Source organism: Ranitomeya imitator, chromosome 3 (genome assembly GCF_032444005.1).
Source record: "Ranitomeya imitator isolate aRanImi1 chromosome 3, aRanImi1.pri, whole genome shotgun sequence".
Taxonomy (NCBI): domain Eukaryota; kingdom Metazoa; phylum Chordata; class Amphibia; order Anura; family Dendrobatidae; genus Ranitomeya; species Ranitomeya imitator.
In genome coordinates, this window is record NC_091284.1 from 113,896,940 (window position 1) to 113,914,496 (window position 17,557).

The 17,557-nt window shown below is 45.5% G+C and overlaps 1 protein-coding gene across 4 annotated transcripts in view; it reads left to right on the forward strand.

Annotated features, from left to right (window-relative positions):
* Positions 1-3,172, forward strand: part of NOS2 (nitric oxide synthase 2) — a 73,962-nt gene extending 70,790 nt beyond the window's left edge. For all 4 annotated transcript variants that reach the window (XM_069761302.1, XM_069761303.1, XM_069761304.1 and 1 more), the window contains one exon: positions 758-3,172. In XM_069761302.1, the coding sequence (XP_069617403.1) occupies positions 758-829 (72 nt within the window). In that variant the 3' untranslated portion in view covers positions 830-3,172. The remainder of the gene's footprint in view (positions 1-757) is intronic.
* The last annotated feature ends 14,385 nt before the right edge of the window (positions 3,173-17,557 follow it).

Sequence of the window (17,557 nt, forward strand, 5' to 3'; positions counted from 1 at the left end):
GTGACGTCACCGCTGTGCTCTGCTTTACGGCAGGCGCTGACACAGTCAGTGCGGGAAGCTGACGGCGGGGGACGTGACAGACATCGGAATGTGAGTATGTAGTGGTTTTTTTTTTTTTTTTACTTTTACAATGGTAACCAGGGTAAATATCGGGTTACTAAGCGCGGCCCTGCACTTAGTAACCCAATGTTTACCCTGGTTACCCGGGGAATTCAGCATCGTTGAAGACAGTTTCATGCCAAAGTCGTTCACCTGATCGTTGGTCGCTGGAGAGAGCTGTCTGTGTGACAGCTCCCCAGCGACCACACAACGACTTACCAACGATCACGGCCAGGTCGTATCGCTGGTCGTGATCGTTGGTAAGTCGTTTAGTGTAACGGTACCTTAAGACAGTTTGGATATGTGAAGCTCATATTGAACTCCTGTGAACAGAGACTTAGTAATAACTCACCCCCTCGGTCTCAGGCTTCAGCATTCATACTGCAAGTACAATTTGCAGGAAATATATATACGGTATATTCCATTTCTTAGAATCTTTACAGGGAGCACAATATCAGTAATATCCAACCATACAGAACATTATATTTCTAAATTAGTGGATGAAAAACCACTGTACTAGAGATGCCTCCAAGTACTCAAGGTTAAAATGCCGGGATAGAAGAACATGCCTCCCCAACATACAGAAAGAGTGTGTCGATCACCATCCAACATTGTGTGCTATACAAGATCTAATAATGACACTTCTCTTATATTACAGAATGAAATGCATTATCATGAAGATATCTTTGGGGCGACATACAAGCCACAACTGCCACAGAATGGAATCTAATCCATGGCACATCATACGACTGCCAAACACTGCATCTCCCCCATGGACAACACATGGCATGGAAAGCAAGAAAGAAGCAAACAATTCATTAAGAAAGACTTTTTTCATACTTTATCATCCAAGGAGTATCAGTTTTTTATACTATTGGCCTTTGTGGAAGATTGTGTATTTGTAGTATACTAAAATTTCCTTAAAAAAAAAAGTAGAATTTCAAAATATCCAGACACCTACAGTTATGGATGACTGGTTTCCAATGGATCATGGAAAAATGAAGACTTTTGTAAAGTTACTGCCGCAATAGGCTGAACATCAAACTTGACAATGCAATACCATGGCGGGATAGAATTTGGAAAAATGTTGGTTTTGCATTCAGAATCACATACACGCAATCTTCCAATGAATTTATACTTGTGGACTGGTAGAAACGCAGAACGCTCATTTATTTCACAATCAGATCAACTGGTCTTGTGTTCTCAAGCAAATGATACATTCAATTTCTGTAATACATTGTACAAATATAGGTTTTCTGTTTGGCAACACTAATTTTTATCATATTTAAATTAATGTTATTGATTTGGAATTATGTCAGGCTTTTAACCTCTTAATTTTTTTGCTTTCATAACTTTTAAGATGTAAAACTGTGTTTTAAGATGCCAAACTAAGTCTGCAGGACGGCTTCCTCTGGCCTCTCCTCACTCGGCTCGGATTAATTGATAGGATTTTTCCTATTTGTGGGAGAAGTATTTGAAAGCCTTTTCCTGGACAATATTTCCTCTCCTTCATTGAAGTTTTATTTGAAAGTTTACAGCATTTTAGAGTAGACCATAAATGGCGATTCTTCATGACTAGCGTAGTGCACACTCGAGCTACCCCGGTCTTTACAGAGTACAGGAGAAGCCAAATTCATTACGACGCACACTCTCTGCAGAGTGCTGTGTGCCTCCATGCACTGCGCCAGAAATGCTACTCCATTCAGGGACCGGAGTAGCATTTCTGGTGTACAAAACGCCAGCATTTTTGATGAATTTGATGGGGGAGGCAATGACACAAGTCAAAGTGGCGATAAAATGGCAAAAGTAGTAGCATTTTTGTGCAACACCCCGTTGCTCAAAAAATTGAGACGTTTCAAGGCTTTTACATCAATTTTCTGGCATGAAACATTTGATGAATCACCCCTATTGTTTTTTGTAGCCAAGAAACTCCAAAGTTCAGGCAGCATGAATCTACTGACAAGTTGCCTATAAATTACTTTTACGACAGCTTTTATAGTCACGCTGGTATGGGTCTAGCCACGCCACATATAACATCTTGATCAGTGAACAGCAATTAAACAAACAGGTCAATCTGAGCCAAAAATTAAATGCATTTTTCCGGCAACAGATTCCGTATTCCTACTTAGTTATTGACAGCCATACACATATGGAAAAGACTCATAAGCCCAGATATTATGCTCAATGTGACTGGTTTGTTTTAAAGAATCAGTACTACCAGTGCCAGACCTTGTAGGTTAACTTGTAGGAAACAATTGTCAATTTATGAATCCACAATGTTTATAATTTGGGCAATAGAAGTATTTCCTAAAGTAGACATGTCGGGAGTGGTCACAGCTCCCAAACTTGATTTTGTTCATTAGGGTAGAATTAAAGAATGAGAGATATCCTTTGGGATCATGCACATGGTCATATTATCGATTTATGTGGCATGCATTTCAAATATGGCAGCCATAAAATGATATGGGTCCACACTGTACCCTTGCATGCCTGAAGTTTCCATGATTAGTTTTTCAGGAAAATCCACAAAACAATTCTGCATTACAGTAGAAACTACACTATTAGGGAAGAATATGGTGCGTGATGGAAGCAACATACAGCGCTACACGCAGTGTTAAATGTGTACGCATAAGGCCTTATGGGCATATCCAATAGCGATAAATCCCCCCCCAAATATGATCGTAGTAAATATTAATGTACTGTGTCTATATATTGATGTGTCTCCGGTGCCTTGCTTTTTTTGCTTGCCTAATAGAAGCCTATTGAATACATCTGCGGACCACCCTGCCCTCTGTGATTAGAATAATAATATATGGTTGACATTGCCTGGCTGGACCAGGGGTTTGAATAACAACAATATTCAGTAGTTTGCAACCAAACATAATTTTATCTAATTGTATTTTTACAGTATCTGAATTTTATCAGAGTCTATATTAGAATATTTAAACAAGCATTTTTTTTTATTAATCATTAGTGTGCAAATCTTTCTTACGGATCTGTATAGAATGTTCTTATGTAAATACATTTAAACTGTATGATAAATGTAAAACTAAATAAAGATAATGTATAATTACCTTTTGAAATTACATTAATTCCATATTTATGCGTAATGCGATGGAAAATGTGCAACTCGGATGGACCGCCAGTGTAAAATAAGACCTGCAATATGTACTTCGTACAAGTCGTATTCAGGTTTAAAGAGAATCTGTCAGAAGGTCGTTGCAATGTAATCTGAACACGGCATGATGTAAGAGTTAAAACACAGATTTCAGTGATGTCTCTCTTATCAAGCTACGCGGTTTTGTTTGCTTGCAGTGATTGTTTTAGCACCAGGAGCTCATCATTACTGGACACAGCAGTGCGTGCATGCTAGTCTGACATGCCCCATCCAGTGATAGGCAGCTCACTGTCTATAGACTTTGTACATGGAGAGACTGGTGAGGGCGGGGTTAGCTTCCTCAGCTCTGCTGCACTGCTAAATCTAAAAGCTCTGATTGTGTTAGAACAGCTGCATACAGTAATCTAAGTAACACATTTGTGGATTCAGCTTCTCTTTGCCTATATCAGGCTGTTGTAAGATGAGGTAGCAAACACCTGTTGACAGATTCCCTTCAAAGGAGTCATCTCACAAGAGTCATTTATGGAAGGATAGGTCCTATATGTCTGATAAATCCAGGACCCTCACCTATCTCTAGAATTGGAGCCCCATGATCCTTGATTCCAGCTGGCGTCCTGTCACCAGTGAGTAGAGAGATGGTGTTGCATCTGCCGACTCTGTACAGTCATTGCTATGGGAGTTCTGAATACCGCTGAGTGCGCCTATATTAGACACTTATTTTATATCCTATGGACATCATTTCAAATGCAGGCAACTATAAAAGCAAGTTCAATAGGGTGTGTCAGAGCTATCTAATGCTCACTTATGCTACATAGAAATGAAGACAACCTCCAACAGATCTTATTTTCAATCACAATAATTATTTATACAGTATGTAGCTCAAACATACAATCCAATAAAAAGATGTGTAAAAGTCATTTCACGCTGGTGCGCACTGCTACCTTGTGAGATATTGCTATAGGTCAGTAGGAATACATCCTGCATGCTGAGATACTGCTTTGGATGAATAAAATTCCCACACACCTGTGCAATGTTTCGTAAATAACCCCCCTCCGTCAAGTTACGTGAAATGACTTTCGTATATATATATATATATATATATATATATATATATATATCTCTATAATATAACGCTGGGAGCGTCACTCTGTCCGAAGCCTTAATAGACTGGGCAGGCGCGACGCTCCCAGCGTTAGATTATAGATGCCGCCGAGAGCAGGGGGTCGGGAGTACGGGGAGATGCCGACGAGAGCAGGGGGTCGGGAGCACGGGGGCGCCATATGTGCGCCCGGCACAGAAAGTTTTTACTTATGGCAGTTCCGGCGCCATTGTCTTGCTCCTCCTGGTGCCGGAATCGGCGCCTGCGCAGTCCGCGCTTTCCGGCGCCATTTTATTTAAGACACACAGCAGTGTGTCTTCAATAAAATGGCGCCGGAAAGCGCGTACTGCGCAGGCGCCGATTCCGGCACCAGGAGGAGCAAGACAATGGCGCCGGAAATGCCGTAAGTAACAAATTGCTGTGCCATGAGGCTGTGGCACTTCATGCCACAGCCATTTCTTACTTACGGCATTTCCGCCACCATTCTCTTTCTCCTCCTGGTGCCGGAATCGGCGCCTGCGCAGTACGCGCTTTCCGGCGCCATTTTATTGAAGACACACTGCAGTGTCTTCAATAAAATGGCGCCGGAAAGCGCGTACTGCGCAGGCGCCGATTCCGGCACCAGGAGGAGAAAGACAATGGCGCCGGAAATGCCGTAAGTAACAAATGGCTGTGTCATGAGGCTGTGGCACTTCATGCCACAGCCATTTGTTACTTACGGCATTTCCGCCACCATTCTCTTTCTCCTCCTGGTGCCGGAATCGGCGCCTGCGCAGTACGCGCTTTCCGGCGCCATTTTATTGAAGACACACTGCAGTGTCTTCAATAAAATGGCGCCGGAAAGCGCGTACTGCGCAGGCGCCGATTCCGGCACCAGGAGGAGAAAGACAATGGCGCCGGAAATGCCGTAAGTAACAAATGGCTGTGTCATGAGGCTGTGGCACTTCATGCCACAGCCATTTGTTACCTACGGCATTTCCGCAGCCATTCTCTTTCTCCTCCTGGTGCCGGAATCGGCGCCTGTGCGTAGCAGGATGGGGACGCAGGATGGGAGCAGCACATGACAGAATGGAGGCGTAGGATGGAGCAGCACATGACAGGATGGGGACGCAGGATGGAGCAGCACATGACAGGATGGGGACGCAGGATGGTGGAGCAGCACATGACAGGATGGGGACGCAGGATGGGAGCAGCGCATGACAGGATGGGGACGCAGGATGGGAGCAGCGCATGACAGGATGGGGACGCAGGATGGGAGCAGCACATGACAGGATGGGGACGCAGGATGGGAGCAGCGCATGACAGAATAGAGGCGCAGGATGGAGCAGCACATGACAGGATGGGGACACAGGATGGAGCAGCGCATGACAGGATGGGGACGCAGGATGGTGGAGCAGCACATGACAGGATGGGGACGCAGGATGGAGCAGCACATGACAGGATGGGGACGCAGGATGGGAGCAGCGCATGACAGGATGGGGACGCAGGATGGGAGCAGCGCATGACAGAATGGAGGCGCAGGATGGAGCAGCACATGACAGGATGGGGACACAGGATGGGAGCAGCGCATGACAGGATGGGGACGCAGGATGGTGGAGCAGCACATGACAGGATGGGGACGCAGGATGGGAGCAGCGCATGACAGGATGGGGACGCAGGATGGGAGCAGCGCATGACAGGATGGGGACGCAGAATGGGAGCAGCGCATGACAGAATAGAGGCGCAGGATGGAGCAGCACATGACAGGATGGGGACACAGGATGGAGCAGCGCATGACAGGATGGGGACGCAGGATGGAGCAGCACATGACAGGATGGGGACGCAGGATGGGAGCAGCGCATGACAGGATGGGGACGCAGGATGGAGCAGCACATGACAGGATGGGGACGCAGGATGGAGCAGCACATGACAGGATGGGGACGCAGGATGGAGCAGCACATGACAGGATGGGGACGCAGGATGGGAGCAGCACATCACAGGATGGGGACGCAGGATGGGAGCAGCGCATGACAGGATGGGGACGCAGGATGGGAGCAGCGCATGACAGGATGGGGACGCAGGATGGAGCAGCACATGACAGGATGGGGACGCAGGATGGAGCAGCACATGACAGGATGGGGACGCAGGATGGAGCAGCACATGACAGAATGGAGGCGCAGGATGGAGCAGCACATGACAGGATGGGGACACAGGATGGAGCAGCGCATGACAGGATGGGGACGCAGGATGGTGGAGCAGCACATGACAGGATGGGGACGCAGGATGGAGCAGCACATGACAGGATGGGGACGCAGGATAGGAGCAGCGCATCACAGGATGGGAGCAGCGCATGACAGGATGGGGACGCATGATGGGAGCAGCGCATGACAGGATGGGGACGCAGGATGGAGCAGCACATGACAGGATGGGGACGCAGGATGGAGCAGCACATGACAGGATTTGGACGCAGGATGGGAGCAGCGAATCACAGGATGGGAGCAGCACATCACAGGATGGGGACGCAGGATGGGAGCAGCGCATGACAGGATGGGGACGCAGGATGGGAGCAGCGCATGACAGGATGGGGACGCAGGATGGAGCAGCACATGACAGGATGGGGATGCAGGATGGAGCAGCACATGACAGGATGGGGACGCAGGATGGAGCAGCACATGACAGGATGGGGACGCAGGATGGAGCAGCGCATGACAGGATGGGGACGCAGGATGGGAGCAGCGCATGACAGGATGGGGACGCAGGATGGAGCAGCACATGACAGGATGGGGACGCAGGATGGAGCAGCACATGACAGGATGGGGACGCAGGATGGGAGCAGCGAATCACAGGATGGGAGCAGCACATCACAGGATGGGGACGCAGGATGGGAGCAGCGCATGACAGGATGGGGACGCAGGATGGGAGCAGCGCATGACAGGATGGGGACGCAGGATGGAGCAGCACATGACAGGATGGGGACGCAGGATGGAGCAGCACATGACAGGATGGGGACGCAGGATGGTGGAGCAGCACATGACAGGATGGGGACGCAGGATGGAGCAGCACATGACAGGATGGGGACGCAGGATGGAGCAGCACATGACAGGATGGGGACGCAGGATGGAGCAGCACATGACAGGATGGGGACGCAGGATGGGAGCAGCGAATCACAGGATGGGAGCAGCGCATCACAGAATGGGGACGCAGGATGGGAGCAGCGCATGACAGGATGGGGACGCAGGATGGGAGCAGCGCATGACAGGATGGGGATGCAGGATGGAGCAGCGCATGACAGGATGGGGACACAGGATGGAGCAGCACATGACAGGATGGGGACGCAGGATGGAGCAGCACATACCAGGATGGAGACCATATACCAATATAAATGCTCGCCACCCGGGCGTAGAACGGGTTCAATAGCTAGTATATATATATATATGGAAAATAAGTACGGTATTTGATACACTGCCGATTTTGCAAGTTTTCCCACCTACAGAGAATGGAGAGGTCAGTAATTGTTATCGTAGGTACACTTCAACTGTGAGAGGCAGAATCTAAAATAAAAAAACAGAATATCACATTGTGATTTTTACATAATTAATTAGCAATTTATTGCATTAAATATGTATTTGATATAATAGAAAAACAGAACTTAATATTGGGTACAGAAACCTTTGTTTGCAATTACAGAGGTCAGATGTTTTCTGTAGTTCTTGACCAAGCTTGCACACATTGCAGCAGGGATTTTGCTCCTCTTCTCCATACAGATCTTTCAGGTTTCGGGACTGTCATTGGGCAACATTGAGTTTAAGCACTCACCAAAGATTTTCTATTGGGTTCAGGTCTGGAGACTGGCTAGGCCTCTTCAGGACCTTGAAATGTTTCTTATGGAGCAGCTCCTTAGTTGTCCTGGCTGCGTGTTTCGGGTCACTGTCAAGCTGGAAGATTCAGCCATGACCCATATTCAATGCTTTTACTGAGGGAAGGAGGTTGTTAGCCAAAATCTCGCTATCCATGAACCTATCCATCATCCCTTCAATACGGTGCAGTCATCCTGTCCCCTTTGCAGAAAAGTACCCACCAAAGTGTACCCCCAAGCATGGTGATGTTTCCCTCACCATGCTTTACAGTTGGGACGGTGTTCTTGGGGTTGTACGCCTTCTTCAACAAAACACTGCGAGGGGAATTGATACCAAACAGTACTATTTTAGTCTCATCTGACCACATGACCTTCTCCCATGCCTCCTCTGGATCATCCAGATGGTCATTGATGAACTTCAAATGGGCTTGGACATGTGCTGGCATGAGCAGGAGGATCTTGCATGCCCTGCAGGATTTTAATCCATGACGGCGTAGTGTTACTAATGGTATTGTTTGACTGTGGTCCCAGATCTCTTCAGGTCATTGGCCAAGTCCTCCCGTACAGTTCTGGATTGATTCCCAGAATCATGCTTACCCCATGAGGCGAGATCTTGCATAGAGCCCCAGACCGAGGAAGATTGACAGTCATCTTATGTTTCTTCCATTTTCTAATAATTGTGCCAACAGTTATTAGCTCTTTGGTCTTGGCCATGGTGGAGAGGTTACAGTGTGATTGAGTGCATGGACAGGTGTGATTTATACAGGTAACCAGTTCAAACAGGTGCAATTAATACAAGTAATGAGTGCAGAGAAGGAGGGCTTCTTAAAGAAAAACTAACAGGTCTGTGAGAACCAGAATTCTTGCCAGTTGGTAGGTGATCAGATACTTATTTCATGCAATAAAATGCAATATATTTAAAAATCATACAATGTGAGCTTCTGGTTTTTTTTTTAGATTCAGTCTCTCACAGTGGAAGTGTACATACGATAAAAATTACAGACCTGTAGGTGGGAACACTTGCAAAATTGGCAGTGTATCAAGTACTTATTTTCACCACTGTAAATTTTCTGTGAAAAAATACAAGTAGAACAAGACATCTGTGAAAAAAAGAACGAGGCCTTAGGCAAAGTTCACACAAAACGGACTGCTCTATAAAGATTCACTTCATTTGCAAACTTATTTTTTCAGCTTGGCAGCAGCCTTTTTTCAGACATGCTTTAAAAAATCTTGTGATGAATGAGAATATTGCTATTTATTAATGTGTTGTACGGAGCATTGAGTAAAGAAGCCTGATTGTGGAGAATGCTGACATCCTTTTTACATTTTTTCTGTGACATCTAGTCAAAAGGCTCATTCAGATGTCTGGGTCTGAGTCAAGGTCTGGATCAAGGTCCGAGTCGGATCACGACGCCCAGACTGGTAGCAGGTTTCCTGACCCAAACATGTAAGCCCTCCTACTCTGCACTCATTACCTGCATTAATTGCACCTGTTTGAACTTGTTAGGCTGGTTTCACATTTGCGTCTATGTGCGCAGCGTATCATCCGCAACTGCAAATGTATGCAAAAACGCATGCAAACGGAGCGTTTTTTATCCGCATCAACGTTCAGTGTTTGCATGCATTTTTACATGCGTTTGCACTTTTTATGCGCATGCGTTTGATATTTCCAGGAGGGCATACCTCAATGGGAGTGTCTAAGTTCCTGGACATGCGCAGTCCAAAGTACGCAAGTCCATCGAACGCATGCGTTCGCAAAGACATGCGTACGCATGCGTTCCTATAGACAGTAATGCTTTTTTCAACCTACTCATCCGCATGCCTGCGCATATTTGACAGAAATTTACCGCCTCAAAAATTCCAACATGGTGCATTAGTCGCACCCCGTCGTGAACGCATGCACTTGCATCTACAATGTTAAAGATAGGAAATCAAGACTTATACGGATGTATGCATCAGAAACGCTGCGGACATAACTGCAAATGTGAAGCCAGCCTTACCTGTACAAAACTCACTCAATCACAGTCCAACCCCTCCACCATGACCAAGACCAAAGAGCTGTCTAAGGACACGAGGGACAAAATTGTTGACTTGCACAAGGCTGGGATGGGCTACAGGACAGTGGGCAAGCAGCTTGGCACATTAGAAGATGGGCAAGAACTGTTTGTACAATTATTAGAAAATGGAAGAAACACAAGATGACTGTCTATCTTCCTCGGTCTGGGGCTCCATACAAGATCTCGCCTTGTGGGGTAAGAATGATTTTGAGAAAGGTCAGGAATCAGCCAAGAACTACAAGGGAGGTCCAGGTCAAGGACCTAAAGAGAGCTGGGAGAACAGTCTCAAACATTACCGTTAACACACTACACGATCATGGATTAAAACCCTGCAGAGCACGCAAAGTCCCCCTGCTCACGCAAGTCCATGTCCAGGCAGTTTGAAGTTCAGCAATTACTATTTGGATGATCCAGAGGAGGCATGGGAGAAGATCAGGGCCGGCTCCAGGTTTTCATGGGCCCTGGGCGAAAGAGTCCCAGTGGGCCCCTTTAACACATACCACAATTCATAATGCACCGATACGGCAGAGAAATAAAGGTAGAGTACAATGCCAGATTTCACTTACTTCTTACATTACATGAGTGATATCTGTTGTACATTCTACATTAGCTCAGAAACCGGACAGTATAGTCCTCTATACAGAATAATGAGCCCCATATATTGCTCCAAGCAGAATGAGCCCCATACAGTATAATGGCCCCATATAGTGTTCCATACAGTATAATTGGCACCACATAGTCCTCTATACAGAATAACGAGCCCCATATATTGCTCCAAACAGAATAATGAGCCTCATATAATGCTCCATACAGTATACTGAGTATTGCTCCATATATTACTCCATACAGAATGGGCCCCATATGATGCTCCATACAGAATGGACCCATATATTACTCCTTACAGAATGGGTCCCATATAATGCTCCAAAAATAATTGGCCCCATAAGATGCTCCATGTATAATGGGCCCCATATAAAATGCTCCATATATAATTAGTCCCATAAGATGCTTCATATATTATTGGCCCCATATACTGCTCCATATTGAATTAGCCCCATAAGATGCTCCATATTAAATTGGCCCCGTTTAATGCTCCCTATAGAATTGGCTTCATAAGATGCTCCCTATATTATTGGCCCCATAAGATGCTCCCTATAGAATTAGCCCCATATAATGCTCCATATATTACTGGCCCCGTAAGATGCTCCCTACATAATTGGCTTCATAAGATGATCCCTATATTATTGGCCCCATAAGATGCTCCATATAGAATTATCCCCATATAATGCTCCATATATGGGCCCCTACTGATGGTCCCCATATATTACTCCAAATATTAAAAAAAAAATGAAATACTCACCTCTCGTTGCTTGACGCTGCTCTTCTCTGGACTCCTCACCTTCGGCGTCTTCCTGCTCTCTGTGCTGCAACTGCTCAGGCAGAGGGCGCGCACTGGTGACATCATCGCGCCCTCTGACCTGAACGTCACAGTCAGAGGATGGAAGACGCTGCAGTGCTGGAACTGGGAGAGGTAAGTATCGCAGGTGCCGAGGCCCGGAGCAGGCGGGGGTCCACTCACGGGGGCCGGCACTATAGCGTGCCAGTGTCCCCGACGGCGAGGGCCCCCTGCCTGCTCAGGGCCCTGGCACTTGCCCGGGTGCGCCGGATGCTGACGCCGGCCCTGGAGAAGATCATGTGGTCAAATGAGATCAAAATAGAACTTTTGGTATCAACTACACTCGCCATGTTTGGAGGAAGAAGGAGGATGAGCACAACCCCTGGTTGGTTGGCATGGTGGCCAACTTTTCAAAGGGGACAGGATGACTGCAAAGGGAGGATGGATGAGGTCATATATCGTGAAATTTTCGCTAACAACCTCCTTCCCTCAGTAAGAGCATTGAAGATGGGTCGTGGCTGAGTCTTCGAGCATGACAATGACCTAAAACACACAGCCAGGGCAAGAGTGACTCCGTAAGAAGCATTTCAAGGTCCTGGAGAGGCCTAGCCAGTCTCCACACCTGAACCCAGTAGAAAATCTGTGGAGGGAGTGGAAACTCAATGTTGCCCATGAACAGCCCCAAAACTAGTGGGCCAAAATCCCTGGTGAAGTGTGTGCAAACTTGGTTAAGAACTACAGGAAACGTCTGACCTCTGTAATTGCAAAGGTTTCTGTTTTAAACATTAAGTTCTGTTTTTGTAATGTATCAAATACTTATTTCATGCAATAAAATGCTAATTAATTATGTAAAAAATCATACAATGTGATTTTTTGGATTTTTCTTTTTAGATTCTGTCTCTCACAGCTGAAGTGTATCTATGATAAAAATTACAGACCCCTCCATTCTCTGTAGTTGGGAACACTTGCAAAATTGGCAGTGTATCAAATACTTCTTTTCCCCACTGTATATGGCAAGTGATAGGTTTGTTTTAAATAAGGCTGAGCTACAATATCAAAACACAGATTCTAAGCATTTATGGGGTGTAAAAAACATCAGATACAATATTACAAATCATTGACGTGTTCTTTAAGAATTTTTAGTGTTTAAAACTATACGAGTCTAAGGGCAGTTTCTGTCTCTAAATGAGCCTGAGATCTATAGCTATTAATATGGCTGATAGGAGGTCGTGACAAGTCAGCCAGCTTGTAGAAAAAGCATCTAAACTGGGTACTCTAAAACGCTGTATCCCCAAAGAAATATTTACTGCTCATTAGAGCTGAGTGTACCTTCCATATGTAAAATGCATAGCATACAGACAGCACACATGACAAATGCAAGTCAATGTAGTAGTTCACATGAACTTTTTTTTTTCATACGAACCGATGGTCTGCTTGTAAATAATATTTGCAGCATTTGCTACTTTGATCCGTATTTCTGAACAGACTCACCCATTATAAGTTAATTGTTGCGCAAAAAACAGATCACATACAGGTTACCATTCGTTTGTAAGGAATTTTTCGCGGATCCATTACAATTAGTGATAGGCGAATCCCTGGATGTCCAGGTCAGGCTGAACAGATAAAAAAAGTTTTGTTCGGGTACCAGAACAGTACCCGGACCCTATTCACATAATTGGGGGAGGGGTGCGCGAACATCCAGTGTTTGCCATGTTGTCACGACAGCGCAGCAAACGCTTCCTCTGATTGGCAGCAAGATTAATATCGCTGGTCAGAAAGCTGCGGTTCCCACGCTGTCATCTGACAGCGTGAGCCCAAAGCTGTGACTGGAGGTAAAATATTTTGCCTGGCTGGTTATCAAAAATACGGGGGAACCCACGGCATTTAAAAAATATATATATATTTATTTATAGGGCAGGCCGATGAATAATCCCATCAGCTTCACCTTATCTCGCTGTAATCACCGACAGCAGGAGTAGGCTGATGGGAGTAGTACCTCCAGTCACAGCTGCTGTGGGCTCATGCTGTCATCTGACAGAGTGGAAACCGCAGCGATCTGACCTGTGTTCATCATCGTACCACCGATCAGAGCCACTGGTGTTTCTCACACTGTCATGCAGACAGTCATGGTGTTTGGGGTGCCGAACCCAAGCAGTAACTTACTGGTGAAGTTCATATTCGGGATCCGTGCCGGAGCAGTAGGTGTTCTGCATGGACCCCGAATATAATAATTTGTATGCCATTCAAATGTACGAAACGGATACAGGGATTGTATATGGATGGAAAATCGTCTGTTTTTTTCTGACTGAAAAATGGACCTGGCCTTGTAAGAAGGACTTTTGATTAAAGATTTAAAAAAAATTCTGGGAGCTCATTCTTAGGAAATGGTAGTTTTGATAAATTCGCCGCGGAGTACTGTTTTAGGTCACCGTGCAACTCAGAGGTAGTTTGGACTATAATATGCAGAAGTACATAAAGAGCTAGAATGGCTATTTTATACAACCCAACCCATTGTCATTCTTAATTGAACTTTAAACATACATATATTTGGTAAAATGAGCTGTTTTCATTGAAGATATGACAGTACCAATCATTTATTCCAAACCATGGCTGTAGGTGCAATCTGTCTTGCTCACAGATACGAAATATTTGACATACCATCTATCTAATGAGAAATGGACATAGATACAGAGCAGTATATTGGAGCCCTCTGATCTCCAGACGGCTGAATATTTGCACCTGGCCACATAGCGCACCTGTGAGCTGGGCTGTAAACACATCTTTCTTTAAGAGTCTTGAAAGCTAGTTTTGTGTATCTCTTTTTCAGATTTCTCTTGTCTTCCACATCAAAAATGAATCTATTGGTGTCATAAGTTCACCAACAATGAAATTTGTATGAAGGCAAAAAAAGAAAAAAAAAATAGTTATATAATTTAAATGGGTTCTCCGGGAAAAGAAATAGAGAAATATAAAAAATGTCATCATAAATAAATTCCTAAATGTAAATAATTAGCAAATGACATTTGTTTTGTCTAGGGAAGTAATCCCTAAAGAATTAAAATCACAACCATTTTGTTACACTGACAAAAAGCAGTCCTAGAATGTTAATAGCGTGCCATTCATGTCTAAAAATATGTGCTCCCAGTTGATATTCTGATCTAATATTGGAGGTACTTGGAAAGCTGAGATAAGAAGAGGCTGCTCACACTGCTGTCAATCATCTTTCTGATCTAATACTGGAGATCCCAGGGGTACTAAGGTACAAACAGGCCGCTCACACTGATGTCCAAATGGTCTAGCTGAGTGCTGACGTAAGAAGAGGCTGCTCACACTGCTGTCCATATTGTCTTCCTGATGTAATACTGGAGATACTAGGGGTGCTGAGGGAAGAGGCTGTCACACTGCTGTCCATATTGTCTTCCTGATGTAATACTGGAGATACTAGGGGTGCTGAGGGAAGAGGCTGTCACACTGCTGTCCACAGTGTCTTCCTGATGTAATACTGGAGATACTAGGGGTGCTGAGGGAAGAAGAGGCTGCTCACACTGCTGTCCATAGTGGCTTCCTGATGTAAAAATGGAGATATTGGGTGTGCTGAGGGAAGAGGCTGCTCACACTGCTGTCCACGGTGTCTTCCTGATGTAATACTGGAGATACTAGGGGTGCTGAGGGAAGAGGCTGCTCACATTGCTGTCCACAGTGTCTTCCTGATGTAATACTGGAGATACTAGGGGTGCTGAGGGAAGAAGAGGCTGCTCACACTGCTGTCCAGTGTCTTCCTGATGTAATACTGGAGATACTAGGGGTGCTGAGGGAAGAAGAGGCTGCTCACACTCCTGTCTGTAGTGTCTTCCTGATGTAATAATGGAGATATTAGGTGTGCTGAGGGAAGAGGCTGCACACACTGCTGTCCACAGTGTCTTCCTGATGTAATAATGGAGATACTAGGTGTGCTGAGGGAAGAGGCTGCTCACACTGCTGTCCAGTGTCTTCCTGATGTAATACTGGACATACTTGGGGTGCTGAGGGAAGAGGCTGCTCACACTGCTGTCCACAATGTCTTCCTGATGTAATACTGGAGATACTAGGGGTGCTGAGGGAAGAAGAGGCTGCTCACACTGCTGTCCACAGTGTCTTCCTGATGTAATACTGGAGATACTAGGTGTGCTGAGGGAAGAAGAGGCTGCTCACACTGCTGTCCACAGTGTCTTCCTGATGTAATACTGGAGATACTACGGGTGCTGAGAGAAGAGGCTGCTCACACTGCTGTCCACAGTTGCTTCCTGATGTAATACTGGAGATACTAGAGGTGCTGAGGGAAGAGGCTGCTCACACTGCTGTCCATAGTGTCTTCCTGATGTAATACTGGAGATACTAGGGGTGCTGAGGGAAGAGGCTGCTCACACTGCTGTCCACAGTTGCTTCCTGATGTAATACTGGAGATACTAGGGGTGCTGAGGGAAGAGGCTGCTCACACTGCTGTCCATAGTGTCTTCCTGATGTAATACTGGAGATACTAGAGGTGCTGAGAGAATTAGAGGCTGATTACACTTCTGCCCGGTGTCTTCCTGATGTAATACTGGAGATGCTAGGGGTGCTGAGGGAAGATAAGGCTGTTCACACTTCTGTCCAGTGTCTTCCTGATGTAACACTGGAGATACTACTGGTGCTGAGGAAAGAAGAGGCTGTTCAAACTGCTGTCCAGTCTTTCTGATCTAGTACTGGAGATACCAGGAGTGCTGAGGTCAGAAGAGGCTGGTTACCCTGCTGTCATGATGGATCCCACAGTCCCCCACGCAGTATGATGGCCTCCACACAGTGTGACTCTCCACAGCACACGTCAAACTCCGGCCCATGGGCCAAATTTGGCCCTTATGGTGATTATATTTGGCCCACGACACCATATGGAGGACTATCTGGGGGCATTATTCTATATGGAGATGTGGGGCCATTATTCTGAATGTGGGATCACAGTTGGGGCATCATACTGTGTTTGGGTCAGCATACTTTGCCAAGTGGGTGGAGGTAGGGGGGAGGGTACAGAAGGGTCATCATATCATACGTGTTGAGAGTACTGTGGAGGAATTCATTCTGTGGGTATCACACTGTGTTTGGGTGGCCCTTTTGTTGGCATCATACTTTATGGAGGCAATGAAAGGGCAATCTAGGGGCTTCAATATGAGTAAAATTCCTTTGTAAGGGATGCAAAGTTGTGAGATATGCTCCTCTGTGACCCCACTGAATATTAAGGGTTTTTTTTTTTATAAATATCAAGGTGGGCCAGCAACTTTGTCCTAGTTTTTAATTTTGGCCCTCTGTGTATTTGAATTCAACATCCCTACGATGGCCCCCACACAGTTTAATGGTCCCTATAGCACCCGACCCAGTATAATGACTGCATAACCCTCTCACACACAGTATGATGGTCCCCACAGCTCACCACGCACAGTATGATGGACCTCACACACAGTATATTGCCTACAAAATATGATCCCCAAAAGCCATCCCACACAGTATGATTACCCCGCACCGTATGAACCCTAGGTGAAATCGAGACATAAGGCGAGTAGAGCTGCTGCATGGGCTGCACTTTGCCAAGGTCTGCTCCATAGTGATTACCTTCTTAGAGAAAACGATGGTGATTTACTGATTAGTGATATTTAGGAACTTATGTGTTTATAATAACTTTCTGTTAATTATGTATTTTTCTTCTTGGAGGACCCACTTTAAAGATACCATGTCAGTAGATACAATTTTACTTTTTTTGGCGAATCTCACCTGCACATATTTGAAAACAGTGAGAAGTGTTGTCACCATAAAATTGGTAGAACATATTATTATTATACTTCCGGCAAAACTGCTGAGATCACAGATTCATGATAATCAATGTGACTTTTCACATATCCTGTTTTTGGAGAACCATTTGTCAGCAAAATAAATACAGATGTCCTAC